The sequence below is a fragment of the Phytophthora ramorum genome (assembly GCF_020800215.1).
Source record: "Phytophthora ramorum isolate Pr-102 chromosome Unknown Phyram_PR-102_s0007, whole genome shotgun sequence".
Lineage (NCBI taxonomy): Eukaryota > Oomycota > Peronosporomycetes > Peronosporales > Peronosporaceae > Phytophthora > Phytophthora ramorum.
Genome location: NW_027150653.1, coordinates 1,272,033 through 1,287,249, shown reverse-complemented (window position 1 = coordinate 1,287,249; position 15,217 = coordinate 1,272,033). Strand labels below are relative to the sequence as shown.

At 53.4% G+C, this 15,217-nt stretch overlaps 6 protein-coding genes across 7 annotated transcripts; 2 read left to right on the top strand and 4 right to left on the bottom strand.

The window, feature by feature from the left end:
• Positions 1 to 17: 17 nt before the first annotated feature.
• KRP23_8381 (uncharacterized protein) lies at positions 18 to 737 on the bottom strand (the record flags this gene model as incomplete). The annotated part of the gene is made up of 1 exon (XM_067893814.1): positions 18 to 737. One exon carries the CDS (start codon positions 735 to 737, stop codon positions 18 to 20), a length of 720 nt encoding a protein of 239 aa, XP_067743308.1.
• Positions 738 to 2,158: 1,421 nt separating this feature from the next.
• KRP23_8380 (putative protein phosphatase 2C 71) lies at positions 2,159 to 3,430 on the top strand (the record flags this gene model as incomplete). Its single annotated transcript, XM_067893812.1, has 1 exon — positions 2,159 to 3,430. One exon carries the CDS (start codon positions 2,159 to 2,161, stop codon positions 3,428 to 3,430), a length of 1,272 nt encoding a protein of 423 aa, XP_067743307.1.
• Positions 3,431 to 3,461: 31 nt separating this feature from the next.
• KRP23_8379 (Peptidyl-prolyl cis-trans isomerase-like 3) lies at positions 3,462 to 4,338 on the bottom strand (the record flags this gene model as incomplete). Its single annotated transcript, XM_067893811.1, has 6 exons — positions 3,462 to 3,588; positions 3,687 to 3,805; positions 3,870 to 3,978; positions 4,049 to 4,101; positions 4,187 to 4,261; positions 4,336 to 4,338. 6 exons carry the CDS (start codon positions 4,336 to 4,338, stop codon positions 3,462 to 3,464), a joined length of 486 nt encoding a protein of 161 aa, XP_067743306.1.
• Positions 4,339 to 4,473: 135 nt separating this feature from the next.
• KRP23_8378 (uncharacterized protein) lies at positions 4,474 to 4,976 on the bottom strand (the record flags this gene model as incomplete). Its single annotated transcript, XM_067893810.1, has 3 exons — positions 4,474 to 4,577; positions 4,645 to 4,899; positions 4,958 to 4,976. 3 exons carry the CDS (start codon positions 4,974 to 4,976, stop codon positions 4,474 to 4,476), a joined length of 378 nt encoding a protein of 125 aa, XP_067743305.1.
• A 2,572-nt stretch (positions 4,977 to 7,548) lies between these two features.
• KRP23_8377 (RING finger protein B) lies at positions 7,549 to 10,589 on the bottom strand (the record flags this gene model as incomplete). The annotated part of the gene is made up of 2 exons (XM_067893809.1): positions 7,549 to 10,223; positions 10,307 to 10,589. 2 exons carry the CDS (start codon positions 10,587 to 10,589, stop codon positions 7,549 to 7,551), a joined length of 2,958 nt encoding a protein of 985 aa, XP_067743304.1.
• A 330-nt stretch (positions 10,590 to 10,919) lies between these two features.
• KRP23_8376 (Exportin-1) lies at positions 10,920 to 15,055 on the top strand (the record flags this gene model as incomplete). Of its 2 annotated transcripts, none has more annotated exons than XM_067893808.1 (10): positions 10,920 to 10,942; positions 11,002 to 11,044; positions 11,124 to 11,132; positions 11,192 to 11,199; positions 11,391 to 11,634; positions 11,702 to 11,794; positions 11,872 to 12,156; positions 12,266 to 14,332; positions 14,414 to 14,674; positions 14,750 to 15,055. In XM_067893808.1, the coding sequence occupies 10 exons, from the start codon at positions 10,920 to 10,922 to the stop codon at positions 15,053 to 15,055; spliced, it is 3,339 nt and encodes a 1,112-aa protein (XP_067743303.1). The 2 variants fall into 2 exon arrangements, with proteins under 2 accessions (XP_067743303.1, XP_067743302.1); XM_067893807.1 differs by having other exon boundaries at positions 11,388 to 11,634.
• Between the last annotated feature and the right edge of the window lie 162 nt (positions 15,056 to 15,217).

The window sequence follows — 15,217 nt, the reverse complement described above, 5'->3', positions numbered from 1 at the left end:
ATAGGAGAATGCATACGCTAGTTGGTCGCGGTCGGGTCGCTGGAAGCCGAAGCGGACCCTCCGACAGCGCGGCGCGTCTTGATGTCCTTGTGGAGCTTGAAGATTCGGTACTGGCCGCCAAAGTTGCACAGGAACGAGAGCGGCAGGAAGACGCCAATGACGAAGCCCGGGCGCGAGTCGGCGGTGTAGGCCCACATGACGGCCGTGATCGGGTACTGGAAGAGGCAGTTCCAGTTGAGCATCACGAACGTGTTGCGCAGGTTCTCAGCGTCTCCGCGGACGTACGCGACGTCGTCGACGGCCTCCACGTCCTCCTTGTCCGCCAGTAAGTATACCTCTCCGTCATCCTGCGCCTCAGTGGTCGTAACTTTGTGGTCAATGGCAACTTTAGTGTCTACGAACACCAATGGGAAGTGGTGACTCAGATAACGAGCTGCATGACCTCGTTGGTCACTTGTAGCCGCCCAATTCCATCGTCGGATGCCCAGCACTCGCAGCGTCATGACGAGGCGGTAGAGGAAGAACGGGTGGTTGGTCAGGGCCATCCACGTGAAGACTCCGTTGAGGATCTGAGAGTTGACTTCGATCCAGTCGTCCTTGACGTCCTTGTCGCCCACGGAGACCATACCCACCATGACCATGAAGAGGATGGCACCCGAGACCACGATGACCCCATAGAGGACGACGTTGTAGGCGATCCACAGGATCAGTCGACGCTTGGCGCCCTCAGTAGCCATGTCGGTCTACTATTCGTACTGCTGGGGAATCAGGGAGTGACGAAGGGAGCGACTCGACTCGAACAGCCAAGAGTGGACCACGGCCAAGGGGTAATCGTGCTCTACCCATGCGTCAACAGCCCCTCCGTAGTGATTCTCGAACCTCAACAGGAATATGAAAAAGTACCAACTCAGGAAATATTCCCTGAAAAAAAGTGTTTAACTGGGAACTGTATAGGAGAAGTATATTACTACTACTACATGTAAAAAGTAGTGCTACGATGTGGGTCAAGCCTCTCGACGAGAGGATCAGTGGAGAGGATCAGTGGAGAGGATCCCACCGACGAGAACTTTTGCGGGGCAAGCAACCCACAACTGGTTGCAGGTGGTGGCTCAAATGCGCTAGAAAAGAATGAGGAAGAGCTTCAGCCTGAAGCCACCAAGGAGCATCTGAATGGTTGCCAATGCGGCATTGGAATACTGTATTTGACCCCTATACAGGAATAAAAATGGTCTACCACTACTCAGGAGATTGTCTGTACCACAAGCGGCGCATAATCCTATCTGTCGTGATGGGGCAGTTGGCAAGGCCGCTGTTTATCGATTCGCTGTGGCCTTCACTGGAGCGTTGCTTCGCTTTACGGCACGAAGCTATTGCCATGTGGATAAGGGCGAGCTTGTTAGTGCTGTAATTAAGAGCAGTTAGGATTGAGACGTCCTAACTTCAGACGTCTCAGAATGAACGGTCCAGAGGAAACTCGATTCTTTCTTGACAGCAGCTTGAGTCAAGCCTCGGCGGCTCAGTGCATCTTAAACTATCTAGACTTGCCGTGTCAAAGCGAATGCGTCGAAGTAGGAAGCGACGCAGAGCCACGAGCGTCGGAGCAGGTGGCGATTATCGCACTATCACGTGCAAAGTTTTCGCACGCGCACATGGCGCGTTGGTAATCCGTAGTAGCTCGGCCAAAAAAGCCGTGGCACGGCCAATTTCTACAGAGACAATTCTAAGCTTCCGGTGACTATAATGTACATATATACGTAACACTCCAAGGGACCGCGCCTCCTTTTGCAGGCAACGGGGACTTTGGCAGCTCAAAGCTCCGACGTCTCCTTTTGCATCAAGGGTCGAGTCAGCGCCGCATAGAGCTCGGTTGCAGTGGCACCTCGTGCAAAAAGCCGGCGGAAGGTCCGATCCCATCGCTAAATCTCTGCAATTTTGCGCCACCGATAGAAAATCCGCTTCGGCGACCCGAACTTGAGCTTGCTGCCGAAGACATCCTGGCCAGATCCGTAAACAGTCCGCCCAATAATAATTCCCAGCTGCCGTTTGAGCCGCCGCCACCAATTCGACCCCTAATTCGCGCCGGTTTGCTAAGTTCCCACTCTACGTTTAGCGCCTTCGCAGACAAGTCGCAAAAAACTTTTGCGCAACAGCCAAGCTCATGCCCCCGATGCCCCTGCAAATGCTGGCGCAGCCGCCCAAGCTCGAGGAGGAGCACCCGGTGTGGCTCACGGCGCCAGTGGCGCCAGTTGCGTCGCGGTTTGCGCGCTACAAGCGCCGCGCCTCGTCTCTCGGAGACCACTTCCCGCAAACGTCGCCTTCGCCCGCAAAAGCGCTCGCGAACGCGCTCCAGTCCATGTCAAGCAAGACCCAGTCGAAATTCGCGAAGTTTCGGTCGCAGTCGGACAATTTCATGAAGAGGTCGCGCGCAAAAGCCAACACCAGCAGGTTCAGGTGGCGCGAAGAGGATGCGCTGCAACACGCAGACGCAGCGTTCGAGTTTCACGGAGAAGACGCAGGTGCAAATTCGAGCTACTTTCACATTGTGGCGGATGGGGTCTCATCCCCCTTCGGCCGCCAATCTTTAGCCGAATATGACGGAGCTCCAGTGTCTTCGGCCATTTTAGCGGCCGAAGTTGCGCGATGTGTGCAAATTGCGCTAGAGGAGGTCACAAACCGCAACAGTGAACCGCTAACCCGCGAAACTTTCGAATTTGCAGTGGTGGATGCCGTCAAGACGGCGAGGATCAACTGCTTCAAGCACCGAAAGTCGCGACTGGCGACGACTCTCGCCGTCTCGTACTTTAACCGGTGGACGGGGAGGCTTTTGACCTTCTCGCTGGGGGATTCCAAGTGTTTGGTTGTGCGAAACGGTGCGGTCGTGTACGAAACTTTGGCGGTGTTGCGAGAATTTAACGTGCCGACAGTCGTGAATTTGCGCGAACAAGTGGTGCCAAAAGACTATGTGGTGCAAAGTTTCGCGTTGAAAAAGGGGGACGTGTGTCTCACGTTTTCGGACGGCCTCGGGGACAATTTGTACAAGGACGAAATTACCACGACACTAACGGAAAATTCGGAGTTGCAAACTGTGTGCGACCAACTCGTGAAAATGTCCAAAGTGCACGACAAAATTTCATCAAATGAACGAGTTTTGTACCCGTTCGCGACGGCGGCGACTCAAGAGTATCGTGAGCGCACACTGGAAGAAATGAAACGTGGGGATGGGCCACTGGACGCCAGTAATGTTGATCACGTGGCCGTATCACTTGAGCTCATGGAGAGACACAAAGACAAACAGACGCTGGACCGGCACTTGCTCCTCCGCAGGCCGTCGCGCAAACACCACTACTCGCTCATGCAGCTGAAACTCATTGCCGAGATGCAGACCAAGAAGCCAGACGACATTACGCTGTTCATGACGAGGTTCGTGTAAATGGGGTATTGCTGGCTGGCTATGAGGCTGCTCACATGTCGGCGATGGGGTTGGCGTGGATGGTCACGGACTTGAGCTCGATCTCCTTGAGCGGTCGGTTCTTGGCGTCCACGGGCGACTTCTCCATGGCATCCAGAGTGTCCATGCCGTCGATGACCCTGCGGATGGTTCGTATTTATTAGTCAAGTTAGTTTACCATTACGAGACACTAAGAGTACAGTACACAACACAAAAGTATTTTCCTATCGTCACGTACTTTCCAAACATCGTGTAGACGTTGTTCAGATGCGGCTGCTTGGCGTACGTGATGAAGAACTGCTGCTTGTTAGTGTTGGGACCGCTGTTGGCCATGGACACGATGCCTCGGCAGTTGTGCTGCATCACCAAATCAGTGAGATAAAAAGTCTCCATAAAAACAAAAATAAATGAAATGCCGCACTCTGTTCTGCGGGTGGAACTCATCGTCGAAGGCTCCGCCCCAGATGCTCTGGCCACCTTTTCCAGTACCCGTCGGGTCGCCTCCTTGCACCATGAAGCCCTTCATATTGCTGCAGTACCAATACGCAAAAAGAAGGTTAGAATCTACCAGCAGCTTTGACCAGAATATTCACAACTTGCCGATGAAATTTTGTGCCATCGTACGCGCCACTTGCACAAAGTGCCAAGAAGTTCTGTGAATTATAAAAAGGAATGGAAATATTAAGAATAACGTTAGAAACGTCCGAAACAGTAGCAACAAGTGTGGGTTGCGCGTACTTCGGCCGAACGAGGTGACGTATCGCAGCAAACTTCGATCTTGATGTCGCCTAACGTCGTGTGCAGTGTCACGGACTGGAAAAAGCCGAGGAATAAGGCGTTAGGAGCTCGTAGGAAGAGCATGTAGAGAGCACTGGAGCAGCAGATACCATGGTCGCTGGCTGAAATAACAATAATGTAATCAGCCAATCAGAGGTTTTAATTTGCTGATAAACCAATCAATGGCGGATTTGCTGTTAAATATAAGAAAGGGAAATTACACTGATGGACATGGCTTCACTCGGCAACTACTTCAACGTGCGAAACATGTCGAAAATGCGCTTGGGCCTTTTTGGAGGAGGTTGGGCACTGGGCTCAGGAACGTCTAATGGCTGTGCTGTTGCGGTGGAATCTACAGACCACAAAGCAAATGTTGGTTAGTTGAAACATCATGGCATGAACTGTCCAGCCACCTGTACCAGCTCTTGGTGCTTTCTTGGCTGCCACTTTTGTCTCTTCGGTGCTGTTCCGATTGGCCTCTTCGGCTAACTGACACTGCCGACAACCTGCGCTCTCAGGCTTGCGCATGCGGATAACCTCGCACATGTTGCAAGACTTGTTCGTGGTTGTCGCGCTATTCAGGATGGGCGCTGCTGGCTCATTTGCCATGTGGAGTTCTTCATCTTCAGTGTCCGAGTCGTCAATTTGACTGGTGGGGTCTCTTGCAGTGACAACTGCATAGTGCACAACAATGTTAGCTGAAGGAAGAGGAGACGCCAATATATTGCGTACCATTCTCGTCCTGGGGCATGGCTGCTGAGCCGGCTGTGCTGACGTCTGTCGCTGAATCCGGACTGTCATCACTGACTGTGATCGCAGCAACTGCAGCAACAGACTCGCTATTCACGTTTCGAGCGTACAGAAACTCACACTCGTCGCTGGATTCCGACGAGAAGGAGTCTCGTCGATACGGACGCCACCGCCGGTCGTTTTGGCCATCATCCAGTCGAAGCAAAAAGTCTGCGGCGCTGGTTGTGGCCAAGCGAAAAGCCTCACGTTTTTCCTCGTGACTTCCGCTACCGATCTCGACTTTTCCAACCACAAACTTCCAGTGGTGGAGACGACTCCCACAAAAGTAGGTTGACTGTCGTGGTAGGGATAGAGCGCTTGGACGAGACTTTAAATGGTCCCACGCCCGAAGAAATACGCTGCTCATATCGACATCGTCGCCTGGTCGGTTTCTATATAGCTCCAAACACTCTTCAACCTCAGATTTCAGTAGGCGCCACGAAATTGCCTCAGCTCTCATAGTCTTGATGGTGCGTTGGAGTAGCAGTATCGTAGATGGGCCTTTCAGCTCCAACCAGACACGATTGTGTACCAGAACCACGATTTGCGTGCTCTGCAAGTGAATAACCATGTAAGGCTTGCATGCGCGCTCAATTTTCTTGGTGAACTCGACATACCACTTCACCTTCCTGGGCCTTTTCGTTACGTTCATCACGGGCCCCAGTTGGCTGGGTAACTTCTGGATAAACAGTGACAGCAAAGGCCGAACGAATGCATCGTGGAACGAGAAAGTGGGCTCGCAGTCCACACTCGACTCGCTTGCGTCGACACTATGAGGAACCCGAGCAGGCTTGCGCGAGGCGACAACTGGTTGATCTGCCGATACTCTGGCAGATCGATTGTCTGGCCAGTTTTGAGACCAGTCCTCCGTCGACAACGATAGACCAGCTCTTTCATCAGTTCCAGTGTGGTCCTCACCTCGAACGACTCGGGTTTCGCTAGGAAACAACTGGAAAGCACGCGAATACTCTGACGCAGGGTTGCGCTCCTCTTCTTGTCCACGCTCTCGGTGAAGTTCCCAGTTGCTATCAACTGCAGCGCCTCTATCGCAGTTGTTTCTCAACGCTCTGCAATTATCTTCACCACGCAGTGCACTTTTACCACAAAAATACTCTCCGTTTTCGGTGAAGGGACCAAAGCTCCCTCTTCGCCAAGAGTTCGTAAAAGTTGAAGCTCGACGGCCAGAATACCGATCCACACCTGATGTTGGCGAGACTGGTACGGCAACGACGTCGCGAGCGTGTCCATACCCAACTCGTGAATCCTCGTCGCTAGGCCTCGGAAATCCAGCTTGGGCCAATGGTTGGAGCGACGGCCTGCATTCTCTGGTATGGCCTCCACGAGTTGAATGTGGGCTTGCTCTCGGGAAGGAATGGTCTTGAGTATGATGAGGCAACGAAGACTCGCTTTGTGCCACACTACACATTGTTGCGGTCTGTCTAGAAGGTAAATCACGCTGCGCCGCTGATATTGCAGTTCCAGAAGCATTGCTGCGAGCGCTATGTGGTGCTGCTGATACGCGCGAGCACGACTCGGGTCTGTAAGCTGGGCGCGGGATGAGACCGGGACCACGCACAACATTCAACGATGGGCGATTGCCAGATTGCACGTATCGCCCGCCTCGACCATAGTTCTCTGGTTGCAGTGCGATGCCAGGGGGCCTTGGCGCCACACTGCTTTTTCGTGCCGTTTTAGCCGTTCCAAGTCTTCGTCGAGACGTTTCCTGTATGCTGTTGGCGCGCGTTGGAGAAGATGCTGAAGCAGGTTCAGCGGTTGCAGTCCGCGGTTCAAAATGCGCTAGCACCTCATTAAAGTGCATTCGGTGTCCGAGGCGTGGCCTCTTCTGCTGGTTCGTGTCTGGGGGGGTATCCCCGTTGGCTGCATTACCTGCATCGCTCGTTTTCCGGATTGTCTTTTCACGAGGTGGAGCCGGGCGATACTCGCTGCCGGTACCAGGACATTTCCGTCGCGGGATGACAAATGGCACGTTTGCCTCTGCTTCCTCCTTCTCTTCACATTTGCTTCTCACGCGCTGCTCGGCTTGCACCGTCAGAAACGAATCACTCCGCCCAAGTGCCTTGGCGTCTTGAATTGCTGCACTCTCTCCGTTCATTCGGCATTGCAGCCTGAGTGCACGATATCGCTGGCACATCGACCGCCCCTCGCAGTAACCCTCGAAGGAATTACATAACTCCGATCGACAGAACGGGTTTTGGCACCTGCTGGTCGCTTGTTTGTCCTTCGCCTCATTTCCAACTGCTTGCTGGATCGCGTCTGCTTCTGCTAGAGCTGCCTCCACATCTTCCGCTCGGTAACACCTCGATGGCAGCATTAAGATCGGATGTCCATGCGTTTCTCCTCTCAGGAGACTTGATTGATGGTTTGCGATAAGAGATGATGGCGACCCGGTCACTTTCCATCTCGTAGAGAAGCGAAAGACACAGTTAGTACTACAAAATCCCGCTTACCTTATCGCAGCAAGTTCTCAAAACCCTATTCAAATATGCCTCAGTCGTGGATTGACACCTTCGAAGTTAGGAGTACACAGCTAGCATCTCCTCAATTTCTAGGCGGCAAATGGGGCACTTGGTGACTTCTTGACGGGAGGAGCAGGTCTTGCACAAGCACAAGTGCCGGCACGGCAAACACAAAATGCTCTTTTCGTTCGACAGGCAGATAACGCAGAGCTTGAGCTCGTTTTGCTCCTCGACCTGGCGATCCAGCTTCTTTTGCATTTCCAGTGCCTTTTCCTCCTTGACTGAGCGCACATGGCTCAACGTACTTTCCAGCAGTTGCTCCCACTCCTTGAGCTCCTCCATCTTACAGTTCGCAAGCGTTGACGCTGAAAGATGGGAAAGTGCCGATCGAACACCATGAAGTAAACTTGAGGGGTTTAAGAGACTTGCACTTACGTAAGCAGCCTGCAAGTGGTGATGCTGATCCAGGCTCCTTGAATCGATCGAGTGTTCCTTCTGATTTAGGCGCTTGCGCAGCATAACCAGCTCCTTCATCATTGAGACTTGATCTTGCTCGTGATCCTCGTATCCGTGCAGTTGCGTCTGCAGCAAGTCGTTCTCAAATAGCAACCCATCGCGATCCCGTTCCACCCGATCGATCAGCAAGTGCAACTTCTGGTTGTTGTGGCTCAGTTGGGCAATGCGGCGACGTGCAAATGCGACTTGATCTTGCATTTCTCGATTGCGGACAATCAGTTCCTCACAATATCGACGCCAGGGCTTTTCCGCACCATTTTCGACTTCATGCGATGCATCCCAGGGCTGCTCTACCATACCACAATCAGCTAGTGTTTCACGTGCAACTGCAGATGCAGTTGGTGCCACGGTCGATGATTCTGCTTGTGTTTCGCCTGACGAGAACGATACTCGAGTTGGCGAGCACCTCGAGTCGCTATACCTGCATTCTCGAACGAGCTCATCAAAAAGCGACGGGTCCATCACTTTCTCTTCATCGGGGGCCTGAAGCTCGAGCGCACTATTGCTGTCAAAGCTTTCGTCGTACTCGATGCCATCTTCTTCCTCGCTTGATAAATGGACAGCATATCCTCTACCCAACGCTTCATCGTCCCAGTCAACTTGCTGTGCGACTCCGTCATGATGACCAGGCGCGTACTGCTCTCTGATATCCACACTGCCAGAAGACAAATCTAGCAGCGGCGACGAGTTAAACGGTGCATACTCGAGCGGGCGACCAACAACCCACTCACCCCCGTCACTGCTATCCTCATCGCTCTCACAAAACAAATTTTGTTGTTGGGATATGCCATTTTGCTCCATGCCAGGCCGAAATCGATTGGATAATCCACTTCCATGACGCTCATAGGCTGGAGTAGGCCCCCCCGGAAAGGATCCGGACACTGGGGCGCCTGAAAACGAACGGCGAAACGATGCCTCATCGACCATTGCAGGTGCACGCCGCTGTTCCTCCGCTGGAGACTTTACCTGATACTGCCGGAACAAATTGCCTCTGATTCTGCCGAAAGGCCCCCTACCCCAAGTCAACCCATCTACTGCTGCAGCGCAGCTCTTAGCCATGTCTGGTTCGTCAAATTCAAGAAAGGCATGTCCTTTTGTACGTCCAGTGGAACTTGCCGATGGAATAACCACTTGAATAGGGTCGCCAATCATGCAAAACAAATTGCAAGACAGAACTTCCATCAGCTCTTCCGTGCGGTCCATTGACACTTTCGGCAGATTTGTCAGCACACAAACACTGTTGAAGCATGTTCCGGGGCGTGCATTTCCAAACTCAAATTGCGCCATGTCAAAGACTGGCCACTTGAAAGGGAGAAAAGAGCGCTGCTCCAAACTATAGGTAGTACTCGCATTCAAGCTGCCGGCTATATCATGATCGTCGGAAGGTCTTCCTGGTGATACCCAACTTTGGTCGGCATCATCACTCTCATTCACGACTTCGACATGGGCGTCACACACCATTTTCACTAACGACATGAAGATGTCAACATATGCCAGCTCGCAGTCAGAGTCGTAGTGATCAATCTCAAGAACGCCAGCCTCGAGTGCTGCACGAGTGATACTGTCGCGAAAACCAAGCCGGATCAAGTTTCCCAGCATCGCATTTTTGATGGCACGAGCTTTCGACGCGTTGATGGCTCGGTTCGAAGCGTCCATGAGCTCGCCTTGCAAGTCTCCAGTTGTATGCTCCATTTCATATCCTTCCTCCTCCGATCCCTCGTTTTCATGACCACCGTCGCTATTCGTACTATCAAGCTCTCCTTGCTCTAACCTTCTGAGTTCAACCATACGACCAGGGGAACGCACAGGAATGCCACGACTATGTCTCAATGGAGCTACAAACAGTTCGTCATCGGTAGCGTATCCTCCATCGTGGTTCATGTGCTGAAGAGGCATCTCGCCGACGCTCTCTGTCTCCGTGTCGTCGTCCTCTTCTGCATACTCCTCCTCGCTACCCAGGGTACTGTCCTCATTCTCTGCACACAAATACTGCGCAGGCAACGAAGCCCTCCGCGTCTGCAACGCAGAAGCCGAAAAGCTCCGCGATGCTTGCAGCTGCAGCGGCTGCGCAACGTCCTCAGCGCGTTCTGCCCGGTCCACAGCCGACCAAAGCTGCGTCGTGCGAGCAATCAGCGTCCTGATCTCCGCAGCTTCACTCTCGATCTCCTCTGCAAAATCGTCTCCACTTGCAGCGACCACTGCACTGCCTCCATTGGCTTCCGTTCACAAAAGTACAAAAAGTAACAGCAATTGTAAGCCACCACAAGGACTCGACACAACTCTCAACTTTAAATCTCACCGTCTAATTGCTGGAGCTGCAGACTGGAGCGTCTGATCCTGTTCCTCGTCCTCTGTAGCAGTTGCTGGCGGCTCTCCGTCCCCCACGGCCGCTTCTCTCTGGCCTCAGCTGGTCCATGGGTACGGGCCGGCGACCTTTGGTCCTGCTGCTCTTCCTCCTCTTCGTCGCTCTCCGTCTTCTCCAGAGAGAAGAACAGGCCACTAGTGGGTACAGCCGTTTGTTGTTCGTCCTGGTTTGTGGCGTCGGAGCGCGGAGCAGCGCGCGATTCGCTGTGTATTGGCATTCTGGCGTCTGATTCAGGACTTTAACGGGACGTATTGCAACGAATACTTCGCGTTTCGAGGCGGTTTTCGCGGTTGAAGATAGATTGGCGTGCTGCGCACACGTGGAGAGGGTTGGTGTAGCGCTGCGGTGCGTGTGAGCTCTGCTGCAGCCGTCGCAAGAGGCCGCCGAGGTCGTCCTGAGTGCGCGCGTCCATGAAAGGAAACGAACGCGCCCTTTTCGTCCAAGATTGCGGAACGATCTGATTTGACGGGGCTGGGTAGAATACATAACATAGGGTGATGTACACTATTTAGCGGCTACCAACAGATCGTCGGCTGAATTTCAACCAATGTCAACTCGAATGAGATCGCAGTTTTGACCAATAGTGGCACTTCCACGACGTCGTGGATTCCGGCTCGCTGTGTTTCCAGAAGTTCAAAGGCACAAAACAAAGCGCAAGCCGGAGGAGCTTCGGTGCGTGCTACTTTCTTCCCCCGTTCGCTCTGCACGTCTGTTTGTGTGTCTAGCCGCTGGTTAACCCCTCGATCTCTAGTGTCTGCGTGTGTGTGTGAAACAGCGGCGTCCAGATCTTCCCACAAGGAGATTTAACGTCGGATATAGTGGAAAAGGTGCGAAAACGAGAAAAAACACCCGGCTAAAAGGCGCTCAGAGCGGCGTTTAAACAGCTTTCTAGCAGCTATACAAGCTGCAGCAGCTCGCCCTGCATCATGCAGCGTGGTCGCGTGGCGCTGTATGACCTAAATGATGACCTCGTCACTGATTTTATGACATTTGTGTCGGTTTTACTCGGTTTTAGCAGTTTCTACAGGGTAAACAAGAACAAGATGGAGGCTATCGGCCAGAAGCTGCTGGATTTCTCGCAGCCCTTCGATGTGGCGGCGCTGGACCAGGTGGTGCTATGCATGAACGACCCCAAGAGCCCCCACCAGCGGGTGGCCAACCAGATCATGGTGGCGCTGCAGGAACACCAGGACTCGTGGACGCGCGCCTCTGACATCCTGGAGCAGTCCAGTAGCATCCAGACCAAGTTCTTCGGTCTGCAGGTGCGGTGATAATTGTTGCAGTTGTGACACAATTTGGAGACTCTGACATGCATTTGATGGGCATCAGATCTTGGAGGACGCGATCCGCTACCGCTGGAAGATCTTGCCCAAGGACCAGCGCGAGGGAATCAAGAGCTACATTGTTGGAAAGCTGCTATCGGTGCGTTGGCGTTGGTTTATTTTTTATGGCGATTGATAGAGGTGCTGATTCGGGTGGGGTGTATTGGTTGTGTGCAGCTATCGTCCGATGAGTCGACGCTGCACGGTCAGCGCATGTTTGTGAACAAGATGGACCTCGTGCTGGTGCAGGTGCTGAAGCACGAGTGGCCGCAGAACTGGCCGTCGTTCATCACGGACATCGTCAACTCGAGCAAAACGTCGGAGATCTTGTGCGAAAACAATATGACGATTCTGAAGCTGCTGAGTGAGGAGGTGTTCGACTTCTCGAAGGACCAGCTGACGGAACAGAAGACCAAGTCGCTCAAGGAAAGCCTCAACCACGAATTCACGCAGATCTTTCAGGTACGATTGAACGCACGGAGAAAGCGCGGTTCGTGTGGCCACAATCGTCTTCGATCTCAACAACGCTAACGTTATGTTTTTATTCTTGCTGTCGATCCTGCTACCGTAGCTGTGCGAATTTGTGCTGAACAAGTCGACACACGTTCCGCTGCTTCAGATTACGCTGCAGACACTGCTTCGTTTCCTGAGTTGGATCCCGCTCGGTTTCATCTTTGAGACGGACCTCATCAAAATCCTTGTCACAAAATTCCTGGCGACGGGCGTGTTCCGCAACGAAACCATCAGCTGCTTGAGTGAGATCGCGCAGCTGCGCGACGTCCCTGAGCAGTACAACAACGTGTACGTACAGCTGTACATGGGCGTGCTTAACGAGGTTGGAAAGATCCTGCCGCCTGGAAACTCGTTCACTCCGTTCTGGGAGCAGGACGAGGTGTTTGTTCAGCGTTTGAGTATTTTCTTCACGAGTTTCTTCCGTTACCACATCCAAGTTATTGAGCGCCCGATTGCCGCTCCGGGTGATGAAGCCCACCAGGCGCTGCTGGCGGGATTCACGTACCTTGTGTGCATTGCCGAGGTGGACGACGACAGCATTTTCAAGATCTGCTTGGACTACTGGCATTTCTTTACGCGTGATCTGTACACGGTGGACCAGAACCAAATGAACCCGCTTGCAGGATTCCAGAACCAAGCTCGTAGTCGCCGTGAGCTTGTATCGCCCGTGATGAACCGCGTGCGTCACGTAATGATCTCCAAGATGGTAAAGCCGTCAGAAGTGCTGATTGTGGAGGATGAGAATGGCGAGATCGTACGCGAGACGACCAAGGACACGGAGGCGCTGTCGCAGTACAAGACGATGCACGAGACGCTCGTGTACCTGACGCACTTGAACTACGACGACACGGAGACGATTATGTTGGAGAAGCTCACGGCTCAGGTCGAAGGCACGGAATGGTCGTGGAACAACTTGAACACGCTGTGCTGGGCTATCGGGTCGATCTCTGGCGCCATGAGCGAGGAGAACGAGAAGCGTTTCTTGGTGACTGTGATTAAGGACTTGCTTGGGCTGTGCGAGATGAAGCGCGGCAAAGACAACAAGGCTGTGGTCGCATCGAACATCATGTACGTCGTTGGTCAGTACCCGCGCTTCCTGCGTGCCCACTGGAAGTTCTTGCGCACTGTCGTAAACAAGCTCTTCGAGTTCATGCACGAACTTCACCCTGGTGTGCAAGATATGGCGTGTGATACCTTCCTCAAGATCTCGCAGAAGTGCCGGCGCAAATTTGTGGTTCTGCAGAGCGGTGAGACGCGGCCATTCGTGGAAGAGCTGCTGGAGGAGCTGCCTCGCATCGTGTCGGATCTGGAAACTCACCAGGTGCACACGTTCTACGAAGCTGTGGCGGCCATGCTTGCTGCTGACAACGATGCTGGCCGAAAGGAAGTGCTCCTTGGTCGCTTGATGAACCTCCCGAACGAGGCGTGGAAGTCCATTATGTCCCAGGCTGCGCAGGACGTGAACATCCTGTACGACAGCCGGGGTATCAAGGAAATTGTGAAGATTATCCGGACAAACGTGAGAGTGTGCAAGGCTATTGGGCCGAATGGCTTCAACTCGCAAATGGGCTACGTTTTCCAGGACATGCTGAATGTTTACGTGGCGTACACGCAGCGCATTGCTGGAATGGTTGAACAGGGCGGAGAAATTGCTGTGAAGACGTCGGAAGTGCGATCACTGCGTAGCGCCAAGAAGGAGAGCTTGCGCCTCATGGATGCATTTGTGGAGCACACAGCGGCTGACGACTCGTCGCGCCAGTTCGTGGCTACCCATTTCCTGCCCAAGCTGTTGGAGACGATCCTGTCGGACTACCAGAACACAACGCCTGCCGCCAAGGAGTCCGAGGTGCTCAGCTTGCTGGCGACTAGCATCAACAAGCTGAAGAACATTATCGCACCTACAGTGCCCATGATCCTTGAGGCCGTGTTTGAGTGCACACTACAGATGATTACCAAGAACTTCGAGGACTACCCGGAGCACCGCGTGAACTTTTTCAAGTTGCTGCAGGCCGTCAACGACTTCTGCTTCGAGGCGCTGTTCAGCATCCCGCAGGAACACCAGAAGCTGGTCGTGGACTCGATCATCTGGGCCTTCAAGCACACGGAGCGCAATGTGGCCGACACGGTACGGATCACTCGCTGTTTTTGTTCTGGCGTGCTCAGCCGAAGTGCAAACTAATGATTTCTTCTGCTTTGTTCTGGATAGGGTCTCGCCACGCTGTTTGCTCTGCTGCTGAACATCCAAGAGAACCCGCAGATCGCCGCCGGCTTCTACCGTTCGTTCTACCTGCTACTGCTCCAGGACATTCTGGCTGTGCTCACCGACCGCCTGCACAAGTTTGGCTTCAAGCTGCACGCGGCAATCTTGCGTCACATGTTCTCTATCGTGGAGAACAACCACGTGGCGGTGCCTCTGTGGGAATCTGTGCCTAATGCTGGAGCCATGCCCCCCGGACAGACGAACTCGGTACGTCCTTTGTGTCCAGCCTCTTGGTCTGGATTGCAACCATCCTAACTTCGCACACTGCTTTGCTTCCACTAGGCGTTCCTCAAGGACTACGTCGCCAACCTGATCGGCTCGTCGTTCCCGAACCTGTCGCGCGCGCAGGTGGTGGAGTTCGTGGTGGGCTGCTTCGACATGTCCAAGGACCTGCCGACGTTCAAGAAGCACCTGCGCGACTTCCTCGTCAACATCAAGGAGTTCGCCGGCGAGGACAACGCCGAGCTGTTCCTGGAGGAGAACCTGGCGCGGACGCAGCTGCAGGAGAAGCAGGATTTGGACGCCAAGCTGGCGGTGCCCGGCCTCGTGAACCCAAACGAGCGTCCGGACGAGATGGCCGATCTGTAGGCCTCGTTTAAGAACATCGGAGACCAAGAAGACCAACATGCAGAGAGATGCAGGCGATGTTTGCGTTGCAAATTCAACATGTTTTCAACTTTTCGAATTCCCATAAATGCTCCAAATTACGCTAATTCGTAGATAAAAGACCGTGCACTGAAACCGCCAATC